Source organism: Phalacrocorax aristotelis, chromosome 6 (genome assembly GCF_949628215.1).
Source record: "Phalacrocorax aristotelis chromosome 6, bGulAri2.1, whole genome shotgun sequence".
In the NCBI taxonomy this organism is placed as follows: Eukaryota; Metazoa; Chordata; class Aves; order Suliformes; family Phalacrocoracidae; genus Phalacrocorax; species Phalacrocorax aristotelis.
Genome location: NC_134281.1, coordinates 304,525 through 327,225, shown reverse-complemented (window position 1 = coordinate 327,225; position 22,701 = coordinate 304,525). Strand labels below are relative to the sequence as shown.

At 41.5% G+C, this 22,701-nt stretch overlaps 1 protein-coding gene across 4 annotated transcripts in view; it reads right to left on the bottom strand.

Moving 5' to 3' along the window:
* Positions 1-22,701, bottom strand: part of FGD5 (FYVE, RhoGEF and PH domain containing 5) — a 116,473-nt gene that overhangs the window by 86,253 nt on the left and 7,519 nt on the right. For all 4 annotated transcript variants that reach the window (XR_012660964.1, XM_075095523.1, XM_075095525.1 and 1 more), the window contains exon 2: positions 17,163-20,103. Coding sequence is in view for 3 of the 4 variants with exons in the window: in XM_075095523.1 (XP_074951624.1) it covers positions 17,163-20,103 (2,941 nt within the window). In the remaining variant the exon portion in view is untranslated. The remainder of the gene's footprint in view (positions 1-17,162; positions 20,104-22,701) is intronic.

The following is a 22,701-nucleotide window of genomic DNA, read 5'->3' as shown; positions in this document are numbered from 1 at the left end:
ATTTTGAGTTGGGTGGGGCCCCAAAGTGAAATTTTACATTTTCAGGACAAAGTATTGTAACTCTATCAGCCTATTCCTTTCAAATTCAAGCCCTAAGATCCACATTCTCCATTTGCCTTGAAAGAGCCAAGTCCATCAAAGTTGCTAGACCAATGCGAGAAGGTAAAGAAAATACTATCTATTTTGATCTGGATGCTTGCTTGACATCAGATTTTAATGGAAAGTAGAAAGAGAATTTTTCATGGTGCTCAAATGGCAGATAGATTACAACAATGACACAGGTGCACAAGACCTTGTTGCTTGAAATCAGATGCACTCCTGTACCTTTATTGTTCCACTCCAGAACTGGAATACTGACATTAAAAAAGTCCCAAAGGCTTAAACCTTAATGCTTATATGTTAGAGATATCAGAGAATCTCTTTACATGGGGGCTAGAACTTTCCTCTGCTGCATACATTAAGGCAACAAACAAGTCTAAATGCCTAGACAGACAGACAATTTGTGCCAGACTTCCTGAGCTAGGAGTAAGAGGAGTAACATATGCCTTATAAACCATGAAGCAACAAGAAAACATGAGGAATGAGCTCTGTTATGAAACAGCACCCCGTGCAATAAGGGTAGAGGAACAAGCCTCAGAAGCATTTTAAATACAGCCTCCCTAATTCCTCGAGAGACCTCAAGAGTGTTCCCCTGACCCCCCAGATAAAATGACCCTGTGCTTACACCTCCAACACAGGCTAAACTAGCACTGATTCTTGCCGTCATTCTTCAAGTGACATCCTCATTGGCTTTGCTGAGGTGGCAGAGAGCTCAGCATACAGACCAACGTGTAAAGTGCAGCCCAGCCTTCTGCTCTGCAGGCGAGCAGAAGCAGCCAGCAATATAAGCGGCACCAGAACTGTCAGCCCAGAGAGTCTGCATAATGATGTGGCCAGAAGCCATGGCACAGTTATGACAGCTTGAAGCAGGAATACAAAAGACAAGAGCTGGCCCTCATCAAGCTATTTTCTGTGGCTTAATCTTGCTTTTATCTCTGTAATAAAGTGTTCTATGTGCAGGCAGATTTAGGATTTGCTCCACATTTATTGGTTTACTTCCCAGGGGGCAAAACGCTTTCTCTTGTATGTGTATATTATGGTCAGAGATCTGGCAGCATAGCTGTAGTATGGAGAGTCAGGCTGTGCCTCCATTACTATTTGACCAATAAAGCTAGTGTGCATGGCCTGGGTCCTCAACCTGAAACTAGTTCAGCACCAGAAAAGCAAATAGGTTTTGCCCATTGTCTGAATGAGGTCAAAAAAGCCCCTGGAAAAATGCAGAGGAAGAGGACAAGGCCGAGGTTAAGGAGGAGGATGGGACTAGGCAGTAGTGGAATAGATCAGCTTGAATTGTTTTAAGACCATAGGGTGGGCTTTAATGTGGGCTGTACAAGGCCATGGGGCCATGGAGTGTATATACACACCAGTGTGTGCTGATGTGGACAGGCTGGATTGTTGGGCCGGAGCCAACGGTATGAGATTCAACAAGGCTAAGTGCCGGGTCCTGCACTTCGGTCACAATAACCCCAGGCAGCGCTACAAGCTTGGGGAGGAGTGGCGGGAAAGCTGCCTGGAGGAAAAGGATCTGGGGGTGTTGGTTGACAGCAGGCTGAACATGAACCAGCAGCGTGCTCAGGCGGCCAAGAAGGCCAACAGCAACCAGGCTTGTGTCAGCACTGGTGTGGCCAGCAGGAGCAGGGCAGGGATGGTGCCCCTGTGCTCGGCACTGGTGAGGCCACACCTTGAGTACTGTGTTCAGTTTTGGGCCGCTCACTACAAGAAGGCCCTTGAGGTGCTGGAGCATGTCCAGAGAAGGGCAACGGAGCTGGGGAAGGGTCTGGAGCACAAGTGTCCTGGGGAGCGGCTGAGGGAGCTGGGAGGGTTTAGCCTGGAGAAGAGGAGGCTGAGGGGAGACTTTATCGCTCTCTACAACTACCTGAAAGGAGGTTGTAGCGAGGTGGGGGTTGGACTCTTCTCCCTAGTAACAAGCAATAGGACGAGAGGAAATGCGCCAGGGGAAGTTTAGGTTGGATATTAGAAAAAACTTCTTCACCGAAAGGGTTGTCAATCATTGGAACAGGCTGCCCAGGGAGGTGGTTGAGTCTCCATCCCTGGAGGTATTTAAAAGAAGGGTAGATGTGGTGCTTGAGGATATGGTTTAGTGGTCGACTTGGCAGTGATACGTTAGCAGTTGGACTCGGTAACCTTAAGGGTCTTTTCCAACCGTAACGATTTTATGATTCTATGTGTGTACAGTCCTGCTTATCTCTAAACTGTATTCTGCAACCACTTTGTGCTGTTTACTTTTCAGACAGTACCGTGGGCAGGAGGACCAGTGTATCATACAGTGGATCAGAAAGAAGACCAGTGCAAGGGAAGGTAGTATCCATATGAGCCATGGAAAATGCAGTGGAGCTGCCTACTCTCTTTACAGATTTGAATGTATCCAGGTATGCCCTGTTACCATCTTCTGTTGTGATTCTTTGCAGTTGCCCTCTGCCTGCTGCATCACAGCATGGCTGTTATTTCCCTCCTTACTCGGGGAATGAATGTACATCAGTAGAATAAGAAATGTGGGAACCTGAGTGATTCACACACTCCCAGCGGGTTGGCTACATGACTGACATGGGAAATAGCTGTCTGACATGGGGAAATCACTGATGTGCTCAGCAACCCCTTTGCGTTGCTTTACAAACTCTGGTGTTGAAGCCACTGGCAAAAACGGTTGTGAAATGTCAAGAGGTAACTCTAACCACTCTGAAAAGATTTTGCCTAGCCTTATACCACATGGCATAGCATGGTGTTTTGCAGCAGGTACGCTGTTCTCTGCCCTAAACAATCTGTTCACTTATCACTGAAACGAAAATCAGTATCTTTAAGTAAGGGACGTGCCAACTCTTTCCAACAAATCTTCCCAACTTCCCGTCATGGTCCCATTCTCTGAAGTCCCTGGCCTGTCACACAGATTTCATGGTTCAGGTGATGCCGTGTTTATCTATGTTAAAAGTTCTCAGATACCTTTTAAAATAGCATCTTGCTACAGTATTGCTCCTCTTTATGCCTTGAAGCTTTTTGATTGAATTGTCATCCCATTCATACAGCTTTTCATCTGAGACACTTCCTTTTACACAGACTCTGAAAGTCAAATACTCCGAACTCCTTCACAGCTTAAAGCAGTGATGAAAAGGGTATTTTATCTGTTACACATAGAATTGCAAACTGATTACTGCAGAATCTGGACTGTTAGTTCAATTTGTAGAGAACTTTACTGGGAGACAACTGTTTTTCTTTGCTGCAACATCTGAAGCTTAGAAATTTATTTTTGAGCCTCAGAAAAATGGAAAATAAATTATTTCAGATGCTCTAGAAATGAAGCAGAACTGTGTCCATTTTTGGTTGCCCTAAGACCAAACCTGTGGGTATTTCTTTATCCCGATGGCTGGTGTTTTAGGCACTGGGTTGTGAGAAACTCAGAATCTAACTCCCAGTGCTGACTGATTCAAAGTGATCCGGGACAAAAAAATCAGACCCAGGAGAATCAGAGACTGGGTTTTCTATTTCTTAGGCTACAGCACATAGGAGTTTCCCTTAAACTTTTTCAAAACAGATATATTGTTCACATAGAATGTTTTTGTGAGTTTTTACCCCTTTGGAAAATGTTTCAGCTCGCTCTACTTTCAGGTGTTAGCCTGAATTATCAAGGCAGTCAAATCATAAACAGCTTTTCAGGTCCTCAGAGGTACAAATCAACAGAGTATACCAATGTACCCCATGTGAGCATCTGGCACAGTATTGTTTTCTCATCTAGATGCCACTTATATAGCCACTTTTCCGACTATTACACATTTACCAACATTTTCCTGACTCTGAGTTCTGGATCCAGTTAGAAAAAGATTATACATTTCACAAAAAGAAACTGTCTGTTGACATGGCACATACCGTAGATTGGAGATCAGGGGTATGTTCCTGATTATTCTTCCTTTGTTTATTTTTGGCAGTGTAACCTAGTCACTAATACTTGGAACCAGAGTCTTTATGTTCTATTTTCATTTTATTGGCAGTTCGTTATTCCATACTTTCCATGGAAAATACTCCCAGTAAGTTCTACATAATGAACACCATGCGGCCCTGCAGGACTCTTAAGATGGAAGGGGAGTTGTCATTTCCCTGTACTAGCAGGATCAGCTGCTTTATCAACACCATGCAGCCAGGTCTTGGAACAAACCAGGGGGAAAAGGCAGTGAAACTAGGATCAGAAGGAAACCTGTCTAGATGACAATAGTAATATTCCCTATTAAAAAACCCCAAACAAACAGAACAAATTATTTTTGACTGGAGTGAGACTTAACAAACTCCTCTCTTACTGCTGTCAGCATTACTCCAGCTCTTTGTGTTGCCAGAGCCACAAAGGAATTTGTACAGATTATACAACCTTCCTTGTTATCAACCAAAATGTCCTTTACTCTTGAAGGCCATTTTCATAGGTGGTCAGCCCTGGCCTAAATCTCTCCCACAGGAACTTTGTGAAGCAGTGGTAGTTTGTGCTAAATGTGTCTTAGCCTCTTGCTAAGATCCTCAATATCATCTTGCTACTAGGAAAGAGTTGGGGAGTTTTAGATAGCAGATCCCTCAAAACACAAGCTGAAAACTGAGCTGTCCGTTGCTTCAGGCCAGCATATGCTTGTCCTGTCATTTGGTCATGAGGTAGGAAAACATTGAAAAATGCAATCATCTTTTTCCTGCATCGTTGTAATAGCGCTTCTTAGTGCTGGTGCTGCAAGGTTCAGTGACCTCAGGCAGCGTGAGGGAGACTGTGTCTGGAATGCTTCTCTCCCCCTCTCTAAGCCCTGTCCTGAAAAAAGCAGTGCCCAGTGTCTTGGGTTTTAAAGCTCCTGAGCTCCTGCAGGCTGGGTGTGCATAAATACTACCCTATCAGAAGGGCAGGGAGGGAGGTTTGGCAGCTTTTCCTATCAGTTTTCAGAGAGATCTGAGGACGTATGAAACAAACTGACACTACTAAGAAACCTCTTATCTTCACAGTTGTCCTTCCAACAGGGATCCCCTTTGGACTTGAAATCACATATCAGATTTAAGACTCAAATACTCTGCAGCCTTAACAGGAAAACAAATGGAGCTTCTGGAATTCTAAACTAACCAAGACCCTGTATCTGGCTTTTCTTTCCTGATGTTTGGGGGAAACGTCAAGTGAACTGAATATTCTTGGGTTTCAGAGATTCACCCAGTTGTTAAAGCAGAATATTTCCAGAAGAAGAGAAGCAGAGCTTAACTGCTAATATCTAGGCTGAACGAAAGGCCTCAGTGACTCTCCTCTGTCTCCTAAGATGTCAGTTTTAGTTCCTAGATTAAAATTAGAGTTAGCTGCAATTTTGCTTGGCTGAGGCTTTTTTAGTTGAAAAATCAGGCTTGGCATGATTAAAAATTGTGTAGATTTGTGACATTTGGCCGGGATTAATCAATTAATTTTTTCCCCCTCCCCCACAATAATTCTGGAAAATCAAAACCATCTTAGTTCTGCAATTCGAAAGTATGTTTTAGTTCAGAATTTACTTCAGTATCTATATCTTCTTTTTTTTTTTTTACTTGCAAACGAAACAATCAGCAAAAATGTTGGGAACTACAGAATTCCTTTCTTTCGTGTATTATTTTTCCTTGGACTTATCAGTTAGGCACACATATTTTATTTCTTTTGCAGCCACTCAACCAATGTTTTTCCTTAGAGCTGCAATCAAATGGCAAGATACATTGCTTGTCCAGCACAGTTTAAAATATGTTTTTACATTTTTGACATCTTACTATGACTCACTGTGCCTCTTTACCCTGAGTATATTCACTATGATGCATTTTTATTTCACGCCATTGTCTGGATTTTTTAAGCCTGACAATGTGAAAGCAGAAAGTTTTAAGGGAAGATTTTGAGGTGCTCAGTTTTAGCTCACATATTGTCCTTATCTATTTAAGGACCAGAAGATTTGAGTTCAAAGATGTGTTGTATTGTATGCCATCCATTACTCCTGAAGGCATGTGTGGTAAGGAGTCCTTTCTGAGCTCTTCTAGACCAGTCTCAGAACTAAGAATGCAGTCTGATACCTGAAATGTAAGAGGGTCAACAAGCCTTACTGAGAAACTTTCATCAGAAACACCAAACTATCTATTCTTGAATAGGTCCACCTGCCTAGAGGGCCCATCAGGGACATGTAGTGGGTTAATACCTGAGGATTTGGCCCAAATTTATTAAATGTATTTAAGACATAAGGATAAATTGCCAACAGACTGAAGAGGTATTTAATTTGAGACAGCTGAAAATGGCTAGATGGAGACTACTGAACACAGATCCCAGCAACTATCACTTGTCTCAGTTCATCAGTACCTAGCTGTATTTCCTTTGAGAAAAAGAAGTCTGAGGACACCCCTGTGATACCGATAAAGGTGGTGTAGCCTGAGTCAGACAGTGCACGAAAAGGTGTTCACTGATGATAGGTCCAAAACTGCTTGCTCTAAGCCTTTGAAGGATAGCATCTAATTAATCCAGCCAATTGCTCAAGTGAAAGGGTCCTTTTATAAGCTCTTTAAGAGGGGTCTTGACAAAACAGATAGTGCCTCTTAAATATGTTCTTCCATCCATTAACTCTAATTGGTTGATTAAGATAAAATCAATTGTTGTATGCCACTGAACAGCTAATCTTTAAGGCAGTTTTTACATTAACTCCCCTTGGATCCTGTAAAATAAGAATTCTTGTACGTTAATTAAAATTGCACTGTATGTTATAACTAACTTTGCTGGGTGGCACAACAAACCATAAACTACTAGATTAGATTTGCATTTAAAATGCAATAGCATTCTGTTGTTTTCATTACAGATCTAACATAGAGATATACCCCTTATCACTGAGCAGTAGGTTCTGGAAAGGCTGCAGAATTGTAATGTGCAATCTCTCATTCAATAAATCTTCTCAGTAAGTCTAGGAGTGGGGGTGGGAGAGGAGAAAGGCGTGCATAGAACACTCATTGACAATAAAAGACCTGACCATTTCAAACAGGCTGCATCTTGCCAATCTGCAGTCTCATCACCCTGCCTACAGTATGTGCTTTTTTTTGTGTGGTGCTAGGAATGCTTAAATCACACCAGTATCCCTTCTATGCCCCATAAACATCATCCACGGCAAATCTGCAATACACAGCAGACTCTCCTCTTGTGTAACCCCACTGAAATGTATTTCTGATTCATATAATGGAAACAGAAGAGACAAAGAAGTCTGCCCAGGCTTATAAGCCCTCAGGACATGAAGATGGCCGCATCTCCTTCTCCTTCTCTGCACTGTAATTTGTTCAGAAAAGTAGCTATCAGAATGGATTCCAGCTGCTAATAAAACCAACATCTACTGGGGACTTGGGACCATTTCCTGCGATGTAGATGGGACTGTGATTCCTCATAAACAAAGCCAGGGTTGGATCCAGCATGTGGCTAAGCAGTGGCAGCCCTCTGAGGCTACACTGGGATGCATCTGCTGTGTGTGCAGGATAGTGAGGTGTAATGCAAAGCTGTGCTGGGGTAGCACATTGCCTTCCTGACTACCTATACTGTCCCCCCACACCTGCATCCCCAGCATGAACCAGGACAAACAGCTCCATGGATATGAGGAAACAGGAGAGCGGTCACGGAGCTGCTCTAACATTGATACCTAAATCTGGACAATATATTAAAATCTCTCCTTCATTACCAACATGACATTTCTGTTACTGTCTAGAGACACACCTCAAAGGTGCTTGTTTAAAAAGCTCTGCCATCAAAGAGCATTTAATAGCTGTCTTTCTGTCCTTGCTGTCTTGGAAAGACAATTCCCTGCCCCTCTAATGCCTGACAATACAAGGTGAAGCATGCCTTGTGCCCAGACCTGAGCAGCAAGGGGTTGTCTCCCACAGACTGCTCCCCCTGTCTCTGAGCAGTTGGAAGTTCTGCATTAACCGCTATCACCTTCTAACTCCCTGTGGCAATTCAGACAATACTAAAGTAAACAGAAATAAAGACATGACTCATGTCAGAGCTGGCTGTGGCTATTGTCAAGAATTTCAATAGGCTGTGCAGATCCTGAAGTCAGGGTATAGTACTGGGATCCCTTGCTCTGCAATGAACTTACAAAACTTTCTTTCAGGTTTATGATGCAAAGTGCAACAACTGATCAAAGCTGCTGAGATTTTATTTTCCATCATGTTCATCAGACCACAAGTGAAAATGTCTCTTTCCCCTGCCTCTAAGCTCAATCCCTGATCCTCCTTCCCTCTGTTACAGCATTTTTATGGGACTTTCTCCCACCTACAAGATCCAGAATGCAGCATATGTTCCACACTGAGATAAAGAAAAGCTATGTATAGATTTATATAAGTTTTTAAAAATAAGTTTTTAAAAATAATTTACATTTCTTTAAAGAACCTCTCACAATACTTATGATCACCATGTTTCTCCCTGGCTTAATAACTGTCAGCAGAATTACATACAATAGACCCACAGAGGTCTTTAAGGGACCTGAGCCCCATTAGTCGACCACTTCTGTTCTAGCTCCATAATTAACATTATCACCAGACCTGGGAAGCACTTGAGCTGTAAAAAGGAAATTCTCTCTCTTATAAAGCTTCTCATTGGTGCTAGCGGTGCGTGCTAGCTTAGTGTAGGCACAGAGCAGGGATTTATGGGGCGGAGAACTAGGAACTGAGTGGAATCAGCAGCTAGGATTTGTTTCTTTGTGAAAACAAAAAGAGGAAAAGATAGGAACATCCTTCCCAAAACAACTACCTGAAATCTAGGCTGAATCTGTAGCTCAAGGCTTAACTTTCCTCCCAAGTCCAGATGCCTTGAGAGCCTGCTTTGCCAAGGTTTGTCTCCAGGTCTAGTCTAGGGTTAACTTGCTTCTACTCCAAATGCAGGGTGAAATAGCATGAACTAATGTCGGCAACATTGCTATTATTGTATACAGCAGTAAACCAAAAGGCAGTTTGAACAGAGTTGAAAAAGGGAATCTTCTCTGGATATCCTCTAACAGCCATGCCTGTACTGAGCAGCTCTAGCTGGGACAAGCAGAAAAAACAAAGCATGAGTTGATTTTATCTTCCTGACAAAATTCTCCTTGAGTTTTACTTTAAACAAGAAACTATGGTAACTGGGCTGCTCTTTGGGGTGAGAATAGTATTGATATGGGCAGCACATGGGAAAGCATATTACAGAGCAAAACCTGCCCTTCAGCTAATAAATCACGTGGCTTTCTTCTGCCTCTATCTTCTAGAAGATGTCAGAAACAGCTGGAAATCTGTGCTGCTCCTCCGTTCACAAGTTCTCCTTGTGTATGAGACTCTCTTGCTTCTCTCTTTAGAGTTCTTTGCCCTCATTTGCTCTTTGTTGAGGCAGAAACAACCATAGCCTTATGGTTTCCTTAGGGCCACAGTTCAGCTGAATTAATTATTAATGGAAGGGACAGGTTGCATCTGTATTAAAAGCAATCAGATGCTTTAGCTGTACGTATCGCTGCTATTGCATTTATCCAAGGAGTGAAAGGCTTCAGGAGTTTCTAGTGGCCATTCACTGTGCTCATCTGATGCAATATCACAGCTGTATTTCTCAGAGCTGATCAACATGGTGACATTGCTGTTAGGATTCTCCTGCCAGCTGCATACCAGCACACTTCAAATGCTAAACCACTGTTGTACCTGCTTGTGCTACTTGATCAGACTTTACTAAGGAGCCCTAATCCTTTCCTGATCAGCGATTATGTTCTTTGCCAAAGTGATGGTTCCTGCTTGGACCCACTCTACCTGCTCCTTTGCTTGCACAGAGCCTTTGCACTCTAAAACTGCTGCAGGAATCAGGCATCAAGGGAGAAACAAGTCCTACAAAGACAATAAACTGCCATACCCTCAGGGAGTGCTCCTTTGGAAATTTTGATCTGCAATAGAGATGATATATGGGATCAGCAAATGCAGAAATTTAAGGACCACCACTTCCCTGGGGCTGGGAGTTCAGCGATAACAGTAAAACTGTTGTGAAGCTACAATCACTGTCTTGGAAAGGCTTTTTGCTCCCTTCCCCCAGTGATCTCCCCAAAAACTTTGTTGTGTGCTGGGATCTGCCGTGTTAATGTCCCCAGAATGGCAGGGAAAACACAACTTGCAACAAGAATTACTTGGGAAAGCAGCATGGTCAACTGCAGAGGACACATCTACCTGCTTTCTCGCTGAAGACACTGACAAGTCCTTACTTGGTCAATGGCTTTTAGTCAAAACACTGTATCTGGCTGTTTTAACTCTTGCCCTTTGCCTCACTTTTAAATCATGTCACAAATTGGGACTTCCCTTCCAAATGCAATATCAATCCCAATAGATAGAGTAGCGGGAAGATGTTTTTGCATTTGGCAAGATGCATTCACTGAAACCTGTCAAAAAGATTGATTCTGCACTCCAGAGAGTTGCATACAATGTTTCTGACAGAGCCACAGGCAAAATCTCCACCCCAGCATTAGCTCCACTGACTGTCCAAACTTCAAGTGCCTATGGAAGAATGACTGACTGGAGGGCCAATCTCAGCTACTCGTAACTGCATTCAATGTAGGAGGAAATTAGCATCTCCATGTTCATGTTTTAATGACAATAACCTTCCAAACAGACTGTGGTTTGTATTTAAGGACTTTTGAGTGCTACATAGTTCAGCCATAGTCACTGGATGGCACAAGTTCTACAATTAATTCTCTAGCATGCAGACTATCTCCTTTTACTCCATGCACTTTATCACCCATTTTCTCACGTATGCTTTTAAAAACACACCTATCTGTGACTACAGCACATGGGGCCAGTGATCACTAGAGGGGGGGAAGGTTTTGCCTACTTACGCTCTTTTTAAAGGGTAAAAGTCTTTAAAGGAAAATAATAGTAATAACATTTATTATTAAAAAAGTGCTTTCTGCTTACAAGCAATAGAGATCCGCAGGGCCAGACCCAATTTCAGCCATCTTCTGTAAAATCCTTTAAAGTCTTTGTTGATTGTCTGATTAATATTTGAATGAAAGGGATCTCTAACCAATTGTGAAGACACTTCCTAAACAATTCTAATACCCTTTGCAGAAACCTTTCCAGCTCTTTCATACTTTGGAATGAGTTTAAGTGTGTGAATTTGAAGTAGCAGTAAAACAGACCACCTTGTAGAAACAGTTCTGGTTTCTTTTCTAATGGGAGAACAGAGTTGTTTTATGAACCACAATTATAGCTACATTTTCTTGAATGACAGATTAAACATGTGAGGCACAACCTTCCAAAATACTTATCTCCAGAACTTTTTGCCAATGACAAAAGTATACAATGCTATGACCCACGGCAGGCATGTGAAGGCAGACACTCTTACAGGCTTCAGTCATATGCTTGGGGATTAACTTTGTGGTATGGGTATTATTTGAACTGCTTTAGAATTTAAATTAAGTTGTTTCAAATATCTTCACTAAATGAAAGAAAAAGAAAATGGAGGAGAGCGGGGAGAAGAAACTGATTAATAAAATCTGATTTATTCAGTTAATTTAAAGAAATGAAGAGGTAGCATCTTCAGCTTCCCCCTGCTTTAATGGGTGGAGTTGCACGCAGGTTTAGTTCAGCTCACTGTGCTGGATTTCATAGATGAACAGTCCTGAACATTTGCTTCTACACTTGTAGGCATCAGACTTTCAAGTTGTGCCTCTCTGCTCTGAGCATTAAATAACAGCCTTGTAGGTTAATTGGCACCCCTACTGAGCCTCTGTTCAGCAAGTACTTGTCGGATTTTTAAACATGTTAGAGATGCAGATAAAGAGTGGAGCTCTTCTTTCAGTAGTTATTCTCAAATCATAGCAGGTACATTTATTATCCTCATGAGTGTTTCTCCCCAAATAAGCATCTCTCTCTGCTTGCCCATCTGTGGTTCACTGCAGTATCTGAGCACCTCTGACATGCTGCCACTTTGACAAACCTAGCAGTATCGCTGTATCGGGTTTTCTAAGAACCTTCTTTTTATTTGGAAACTTACAGGTTTTTAATGTAAATTAAAGCACTGTGAATTTCCTCAAGGTTCTATAAATGATATTGATTCACAATTATAACAAAAGATATCTAATATTCCTGTATATTTCTTTTACTATTTTAAATATGACGACACTGTCCTTCTTGGTCATTGCTATTTTGGTGTGTAAACTATTTCTACTGACGCTTCCACTACATAATTATCTCTAGACTTTCACCTTATCCTTCATACGCTGTGCTTAGATACCACACTGTGCCTCTCTAAGAGTTGGTGATTTAATCTTACTTATGTCCTTCTCATTTGAAGGAGCAGAGAGCCAGCAGTATGACATTTTGATTTTATTGGTTAAAAACATGTGCTATGTTGGAAGAAATTCACTCTAATGGTTTAAATTTCACCTTAAGCATAAGGGCATATGAAGGCCTGAGTAGCACGTTATTCAGACCATTTAAAGGCAGATAATTCATGTTCTAAGATGTTTATTATGCTCAGCTTTTGTTAAGCTTTTTTTTATGTGTGTATGTTACAGAAGGGTAGGGAATAGGCAGTCATACAGACTGTCCCTGGCTGCAGTCTTGGAGCTAATCAGCGATTGATGACCTGCAGGGAGCAGAGAGGATATAATCACTTAAGTGGCATAATTTGATAGAACATAGGTTGATGAACCCAGTGGTGAGGCAAGGGGACAGCTAAATACTCATTGGAGGGAGAAGTAGCTGCTCATCCACTGGATTTTTCTCATTTTAAAGGAGGAGGATTTGCATTCTCTACGGTCCATCAACCACAGCCAGTGGTTCTGTTGCTGTCTAACTATATTGTGATTTTGGTATACACTTTGGAATTGGTCTATGCTGACAGAGTCCTTGTTATCTAGCATGTAGGCCTGGCAGAAGCCCACACTGACTATGGCTGTGCGCAAAGAGGATCACTTACAAAGCTTTTAACATAGCTGCTTACCCATGAAGCATCCCCTTCCATGCTAGCACTTCAAATGCTGGCACTGCTGTATCAGTCCCTAAGCACCTGTGTGTTCCTGCTTCATTCTGGCCAATAAAAAGGAACAGTATCACTTGTTTGACACACATAAACCATGTTTGTTTTCCTGACTTTCTAAGAAAGAAAATTTTTTTCTCCATTTTTTTCTTGAAGAAGCATATCCTTTGGGAATCAAACACATTTACAAAGGAATGGGATACTGAAGATGTGATCAGCTTTCTTGATTGTACTAAAGCTGATAGGTACTATATGTCTTGAAAAGTAGTGGAAAGTCAGTGCCTTGGGAGTCATTTACAGGCATGAGTCTGTAATTCTAGAGACTTATTAGGAATTACCACAAGCCTTGGTGTAACTGCACAGAGGACTGGAGTTCCCACACTGGCCCCCAAGAAATAACTTGAGAGCCAAAGTCTGAGCAAGCCCTGCTGTTGGCTCAGTACAAGAATGCAGTTCTTCTAGTATGTATCGATGGCCATTTTATGTAGAAGGATATAGGAATGTACAGGTAACAGCAACATGGTGGGGTTTTAGGTCATTTCTTATGAATATTCAACATCACAGCTGGATTAGCTGTGGAACTGCAGGTATACTCCTTTTACTCCTCTCTTCTCCCTACCTTCTTTCTTCTCTGGATTTTGAGCATCTTAGCAGAAAGGACTGAGACCTAGCAAACCTGGTAAATTCAAAGTATGAACTCTAAGTAGAAAGCAAAAAGAGGAAATTAAATTCTGAAAACACCCAACCTATGCCATCTTCCTGACCTTATCTGAACCCTGATGAAAAACTCTCTCCATCTCTCCTTAAAAGCACTGGAAGTGATACTGTGGTAAACTATGAAATGAGTGTCTGAGGCTACGAAATGAGTGTTTGAGGTATCTCTTTCCCATCCCCTTGATGTTTGTAACACTGCCATATGCACAGCTGATGCTCTGAAGGTCAAGCTGGGTTAGTGAAGCTATTCTTTAAGATATGTGCCAGAACACTTTAATTCTAACTGTCTTTCACCTGATGAAAGTTTAGCCAGTAACTTTGATGAAATTGCTCTGACTCACAGCTGTTGATGGTCAAGGCAATGCTATAGGTTACAGTGTACTGTCCCAGAGGTGGGGCGCAGCTGTCTTTCGCTTTCAGCCTGAACAATTGGTTTGTGATGCTTTGCACTTTGTAGTCAGAAAAAAGAGGCTAGAAAGTGACTTTTCAAAAGCAAAAGAAAATTGAGTCTGATTCAGGCTATGCGGACTGTGGAAAGATCAGGGGAATTTTGTCCAATTCCACTTATGTCCCATTATTTGTACACTGTACAGAGGCTAATGATGATCTATGCTGTCATACACCAAATCCGAGTTTAATCATTAATACCAGATAGCTAAATTTTGGGAATACACAATAACAGCCCTTCAGGGGACAATATTCCCAGTTCTATTCTGACAATGGTAATCTAAGTTAAGATATATTTCTAGAACAGTTTTGTTATTGGACTTTTTCTACAAATGTGATTGCTTCTAATTAGAAATTATTGTTTTAAATCTACTCCACATGGTCCTTCCTTTTAAGCAAGAAAATTAAACAGTGAATCTTCTCATCTGTCACCTTCTGTAAGCTCCCCTCCTGCCCTGCTTGTCCCCAGTCTCACACAGTAGTGGACATTCCCAGATTATAATAATCTTTTATAGCACTCTCACATTCTGTTCTCTAAAATGTAATAAAGAGTTCTACTTGGCCATTTGTCAAAATGTAGCAATTCCATAAGGTACCAGCAGATGCTAATTACCAGTGATCTGCAGGTGAATCCACCAAAGAGAAGTTCATGGGCTCAAGTCTCACATATTGCAAGGGTTTAATCCACATACTTGTACTCTTGAATGGTTGAAATAAGCCTCAGGATATGAAAAGGCTGGAGTTCAAAGTAATTTTAATCCCTGTGTGGTTGTCATAGAGCTGTGTTTGATAGGTATTCATGTAAGAAAGTTTAAATCCATTGAGATTTATTTTAGGTAGAACTGCTTTAACAGGATGTAAAACATCCATGTCCGTACATCATGCATGCATGTGTAAATAGGTTCATGTACATGTACGATTTACTTTGCTTTATGATTAGATCATACACTGTTTCTCCACGTGTATTATGCCATTGGATGTGTATTACCAATTTACATTTAATCAGAGCTTTTCAGGTATGTCTTTGTCCAAAACATCCTGACAAATATAGCAAATACTACCTGTCTCAGCAGCAATGTATGTATATTGCTGTCTGCCTGAAGCTCTTCCCCTCCACCCTGGTTATCTTGATAAAGTGGTTGTTCAGGAGCCTAGCCTTCATTTCTCCCCCAACAGCAAAAAATGCATGCACAACAAGCAGCAGACTGAAAAATTATGTTCACGCCTTGACCTTGAGACTTCCTGAACCAGTTTGGATTGGCTCTCCCTTTGAAACAACAGGCTTCCACAGGAAGTTCATAAATGGGCCCAAGTCACAGTAATTGACGTAGTTTTAATATTTTTAACTTGGTTCTTCAAGAACTACCTAAAATGGGCGGCGTTTCATGGATACAAAGAACTGGCCAGCTTTTCCAAGAGCAAACGTCAGTGTGCTGGGTGCAATGCAAACCATTGAAAGCAGTGTGACTAACGGGCCATCGGGCCGTGCTAACACAGCTTCTGCTGAGCACTGCTCTGGGGATGTGGCTGTGTGCATTGTGAAGTTGCACTGTACTCCACCATGTCCCAGTGCCACCACCACTGGGTCTCCCAACACTGTAGGCAGCCAACACTTCCAAAGAGCTACACTACATGGCTGTGTCCCAGACCCCTCAGCTTTGGGCAGGTTTGGATGCACAGCTTAAGCATTGATGGAATCTCTTTCCCCATGTAGTACTCACCTCCCCCACCCCTGCCAATTCTCGCCTCTCTCAGAAAGACAAAGCACTGTACGTCATTCTTGTCTTAGAAATGGTTTGCAAGACTCCTTCAGAGGTGTTAAAGAAAAGTTATTTTACTCCCCAAGCCTGAAATATCAAAAGAGGGATGTGTGAAATGCCCGTGGTTTGTTCCATTCACAATGACAGGGGAGAGGACCAGACGATATAAATGTTGCAAAGAAACGGTATTAAATCTTTAGAATGAGAATGATTAATGAAAATGGACAGGAATACCTTGCTTTTAAGGTGTTTATCTTTTTCACATGGCTCTAAAAAAAGATGCAACTGCATTAAAGACATTCCTTTTCATTCATTTACTTCACACCTTGTTTTCTCATTACCTGTTTAATATGAACTTAATGGAAAACACTCTTATTTACACCTCTGCACTCCACTGGTTGTATGCTATAATCTGATGACAGATTCAGATTCAAAGGTCTTGAGTGCATTGCTCCTATGTAACTATGAAAAGGACATTTTCTTGTTTGCAAATAATCTAATGGAACGGGATGAAAGATTGTTATTAATGTTAGTAGTGCATATGATTTCAGACAGAGGTAATTTATTTATAAATCAGCAGCCCCCTGTCAAAGGGCCATAATGATAGGCTTTGAAGCAACTTTTAAAATTAATTGTCTAGTCTGATGAGTTAATGATTTGGTATTTTCTGGTCTATACTTAATTGATGTACTTTGTAAGATAAATTATATATATATATTGTTGCTTTGAGAAATTGACAGAAATGAAAAAAGGAAGCAGGACTCCTTCCAGCAAATAGGCTCTCTTTTCATTCAGTCAAGAAGTCAGACACCTTTCTTACTGAAGAACAAAGCAAGCTCTCCCCACCCCCTCAAGCCACAAAAATTAGACCCATTGGATAAACCAAATACTTTTAAATGTTCTTTGGTTTGTATATGTAAACCATAGGATCCAGATCCACTGGACTTTCTAGTATACATTTGCAAGGTAAAAGGTTAATTTGGTGTCTTTTTTTTTTAACTGGTAAAAGCCTATGCTGTATTCTTCCAATCTTTCTTGTAAGCATTTCCTGAGAGGGAGTATAAGCCAAGCAACATGGAGGATCTGCTTACAATATCTAGCAGGGGAGGTCTTGCCTGTTTGTCCAAGGCTAGCAGGTCTTACATAATAATTTACTACAGTACCTTTCTGTTTCCTGGTCTGTGGTTTGTTGCTTGTTCTCAAAGCCAGTGAAGCTGCTCATATCCACATAGCCGTCATTCTCATTAGCAGCAGATAATGCCCTGCTAGGATCTTCAAAAAACTCGGTAAAAGTTCCTGCTCTGGTGGATCTTCGAGGAGGAATTTGTATGTTTTCATAGTCAGAGCTCATAGCAGGAATGTTCTCATAGTCAGATGTGTCGGCGTTGGGAAAAGAAATGGATCTCGGTTTCGTTAATGGGAGTGGCATGAAAGGAGGTCTGGACCGGTCCTCAAAGGACTCCACCCTTGACACACTCCTGCTGAAAGACTTGGGTGTTCCTTTTCTTTTCCCATCCTTATAGAAAAGAACAGCTGAGGGAGACTCAGATGCACGGAGCTTCCCCACATGCGATTTTAGTTGAGGTGAGCTACTTAGGCTCCTCCTGTCCAGCTCCATCAGCCTCGGAGGCCCATGATAGCTAGACTCTGATGAGGACCTTGAAGAGGAAACATTAACATCTACATGGACTTTACTTTCAGTTTTCTTCTTGAATTTTAGAGTGAGGAACCTCTTAAAGGAAGATTTCTTTTTCTTGGAATACTTATCAGGTGAGTCATTCTCTATCAAAAGTGAAGGGGAACTTTTAGTGATTGGCTTTTTGGTGATGTAGGCAAGTTCAAAAGGAGGTGGTATATCAACTACTGAGGATGGAGTAGATATGCCACATGATGAAAAATTATTTCTCTGGGAAAAACCACCTGATGAACCATTGACACAAGGCAAAGATAAGTTGTCTTCTGTCCTTTTTATTCTACCATCATCCAGTACACAGCTATCACTTTCCCTGTAAACAGAGACAGGTATCTCTCTCCCTTCAACAGAGTAAGATCGAGGATATAAAATGAAACGTCTTGACTTGGTTGGTAATGCCCTGTTGGCTTCCATTGGTTTTCCTTCTGCTGAAAATAAATTATTGCTTAAATCTTCTGTCCCAGAGCCATTGTGGGAAGATGGTAAATCAGTTTCAGGTCCAGTTTCTTCTGGAACTGTTTCTGGGACATAGCCCGGCATTTTCCCAGACAGCGACCGTGTTCTCGTGACAATGCTTTTACGATCAATGGGCAGCAAGTTGTTTTCACCATCTATGCCTAATTCACCCATTTTACTGTGATCAGCTCCTAAATCAGTCTGCCCATCATGGGCAATTTCATTTTCTGCAGGAAGGACATATGGGTCATCTAGGGCATCACTGCTAGTTTCTCTTTCCTCTGATTCTTCAGGCACAACAACCACTTCAGGGACTGCTAGATCTTCATGCAAGACATGTTTGGTCCCACAGTCTACATTCATTTTGCCATGCTTATGGACTTCTAACTCTTCCTTAAGTGGGACTTGTTGAGGTGGACTTGGGCCACTTTTGCTGAGGCTGTTTGCATCCACCTCATTGTCTTCAAGTTGCAGCTCATCTGACTTAAGGGTTTCCACAATACTTTCACTATGCTCTTCAACAGTCACATCTTCCAGCTCTGGCTCCATCCCTGGACTACTAGGTAGACTATCAGAGATCACACCATCTTCATCCAGAAAGGTCCCTTCTGTTTGAAGGTTCTCATCTGAATGTTCCATGGGTATTTCCTCACCACATTCATTCTCATAAGGAGCAATTTGACAGCTATCATCCATATTCTCTGCATTCACAGTTTCTTCTTCCCCTTTCCCAGAGTCTTTGCTTGCTTCACAGGCTACCTCTGATGTCTTCTCCTCACCTCTCCTCTCAGTGATCTGGCAGCCATCACTGGCATTTCCTGTGTTTGTATTGTTGTGCTCATCTGAGTCTGCTTCCTCCTCTTCAGCTGCTGCTTGATGGATGGACTCTCTATTTTCAGCACTGGGTTCATCTTCACACAATTCTAAGCCAGGAGCTGCTTCTTCACTGGCCTCATTGGGCAGCATGTCAGGGCTTGCACAGTCATAATTTTCTAACTCCCCTTCCATGTTCAAATCAAGCTCTGCATGTGCACTGTGGTCACCATCATGTGCTAGACACCCACCTCCCTTTTCTAAAGTCTCAGGCAGTTCCTCTTCCTCCTGCCCTACCTTCTCAGAACCTGGGATTGATTTATCTGTCAGTAGTGGCATTACAATGGTATCTTTACAGATATCATCCATTAGTTCCTCATCTCTATTCAAAACGTTATCACTGTCAGTCTTACAATCACTATTGTCCTTAAACAGTTCCAGGTTGTTAGAAGTTCCCTCCTTGTTTTTGGTTTCACTACAATCACCTACAACATCCTCGTCTTCATCTACATTCTGGGAAGCATCACTATCCCCATCAGGGGCATCTGAGGACTCCTCACAAAGTGCTTCAGACAGGTCACAGTCTCCAGCTGACTCTTCAGAGTCTGGTTCCATTGGTTCAGCAATATCTGAAGAGTTATGGTGGTCGTCTTCAGAGACTTCTCGATAACTGGTATCCTCATCATTAGCAACGTTATCCTCTTCCTTCTCTACCTCTTCTGGAGCTTCCGATACTTCATTTTCCACAGAGGAATCTAGGTTCTGATCACGCTCATGTTCCAAGTCATTACAGTCTTTGCTGGTCAGCTGAGCTTCAGGAACAACAATGTATTCATTATCTGCCTCAGATTCTAGGCAATCAGCATTGCACTGATTTCCTTCATACAGCTCTGCATCAAGACATACCAGTTTCCCATTTGAGCATATATTTAAGTTATTGTTGGTATAAACACTGGATTTGCCCTCAGTGTCAGCTGAGAATTTTGGCTTAGGAGCAATAGGTGGTTTGGGACCCCTAGACATAGAGCTCGGGTTATGAAGAATATCAGCCCTTGGCAGTGAAGGAGAAAATTTGGAGACAGCTACTGGAGAAAGATGACCAGTAATCTTTGGTTTCGGCGCTAGTGGTGGCTTTGTGATTTCTGGAGAAAAGAGAGAAAAGCCATGTTAGTCATCTAGGTTTCTTATTAAAGCCAGCAGAATATATCCTACAGAAGACTTCATCTTATACCAGTGACTTCTAATACAGAAGTAGTTCGGCCAATAAAAGGCTCAGCTCTGAAAAGAGAACTCAAGGAGCAAAGCATATGCACTGTGCTTCCACGTGGCACTGTAGCTATTCCAGGGAACATGGTTTAAGGTCAAAACTGAACTAGACGCAGCCCTAGCACACCTGGGGAGAGAAAGATGTACAGCTGCAGAGCCAAGGGCATATCACACACAGATACCCACAGATGGGTAACACCTCTTGCACTCAGAAGTACTAATAATAAAACCTTTTGATTCAGCCCCAGAAATCTGTTTGCCCTAAGATTAATTATGAACACTGATTCAATGATGAAGTGTTTCACTGCAATGAAAGAAATGCCTTTCAGCCATATTAGCTGTTCATTTAACACAGTACAAACACTTTGTAGCAATGATTTTAGTTTCAATGTGTAGCTTGCAGATTTCAGCATTGAACAAAATTAAGCTTACCAAAGATCAAGGTTTAACTCAACTCAGCCAAGCTGAAGCAAACACTTGGTGCCCAGACACACAGTCTTCCCATCGGCCATTACCATGATAACAAAATATGGAGTTACATTTTGTTTGACAAACAACGTGATCATGAGGGATAAGATGGTTTGCTAAAAGCTTGGCTAATACTTTACATTGATTATGCAGCTGAGCTATAATGCACTGAAGGAAATACTTCAACCCAAAACAGGAAGAGAGTTACTGGTTTAAACTTAAGTTCAGTTTTCAGTGTACAGCTTCTTCAGCCCCTTCTTTAATCAAAAGATCCTCCATCCTCCTGTAAATGCCAGAACCCCATGCAGGTACAATCTTCTCTGACCATCAAAATGTACTTTAAAAAAGTGAATTATCTTGCAAAGCAGGGCCAGCCATGTTTTCTAAACTATTTCTAGTGGAAGTGCTGACACATGTGTAGGGGAATTCAAGCAGATCAACAATAAACTAGATTGAAGCTAGAAGAATTAAGTCATATATGGCCATTTTACGCACAGTACAGTTTACATGCCACAGCCATTTCCAGCTGTCTTGGTCCTGAAATTAATAGTCTTTAAATAACTAAATGAAATGCTGAAAGGCTGAATAAATAGGCAACAATAGGGATCCTCCTTCATGAGATTTTAGATGAGATGAAGTACGTGGTGTGAAGAAGCCAGCACACCAAATGGTTACAGATGGTAATAAGAGATGGGTTTTGCTAGCCATCAATGTGTAATTACATGGTTAATCAATCAGAAATCTCTAATTCTTTTTATAATTTTAATTAACACATTTTCATGGAAAAAGGGGGCCTCTCCACTATAAGGAAAAGCACGTGACAGACTATTTCACCATGAGGGAGAAAGGAACAATTCTTTGTGCAAAATCTTCATGCCCTACACACAGGAAATAAGGGAACAGCATCTCAGGACACACCATCTGGGACATGGTTCCTATGCAAAATCCTATCCTAAATCATGGTACAAGTTTCAGGAAGTGTAGCTACTGTGCTGTTATATTTTGAGTATTCTGGAATGCAGACTTTTGACACCTCAAAGTGAAGACAATTAAAATTCAGCTGTGCACCATACTGAGAATAAAGTAAAACTGAATGCAAACTGCTTAAAAATATTCTCTGATTGTTCTGATATTTGGTGTCACAGTACTTTTCTTACTGATATCTTAGTCCAACTGAAGTAATTTGTTTTGAACTAATATTGGCATATTTGTTTGGTTGGTCTCTGGGAGGTACAAGAGGCTGTTTCTTCTGATCTTAACCTTGCTGAAATTTCTTCCAATACTCAGGAAGATTCTAACAATTTGGCATTCTGATGTAGTCAGAAAAGAGTCTTTCTAGAATTATGAGACACCAGAGAGATTTAATCTAAGTTCAAAACTGAGTCAGTGATCTCAGCTCAGCCCAAAAAAGTGAGAAGTCTGTTCTAATCAGGTGCCTTATTGCATGAACTGATTAAGATTATTCTTTATCTGGGGTTTTATCCGAACCAGCTTCATGTGTGGGAGACTTAAAACAACTTGTGGAAAAAGAAGGAGAGAGAACTGCATATTCACCAGTTCCCATTACTATAGTGTGTACTCTTGTTTCACAGTATCCACTGCTGCTTTGAGCTGCAGGGCATCTGTCTAATTACTGACATCACAGTACGCGTAGCTAATCTTTCCCTCCAGATTATTTCTGAAACGTTATCTGCCAAACACTTCACCGTTGCTGAAGTACCATTGCTTCTGTTGCAGCCAGCAGCAAGACGGCAGCATCTGAAGGCTGCAGAGCACTGAAAACTGTTTTCAGTTAAAAACAGAGAGGGAATAGATGTGGGTTGATATCTTGTAAGCCTGGCTCCCCACCAAATCTACCTTTGGATTTTTACATCAGTTATTGCAACAACTGAACATCCTAAACTAACTTTCTGGTAGTAAAATGCATGAAATTTTTATTAACTAAAACCAAGTCCTTAACCTTTCCCACCAGAAACCAGCAATGGACCCCTTACCCCCATAATGAC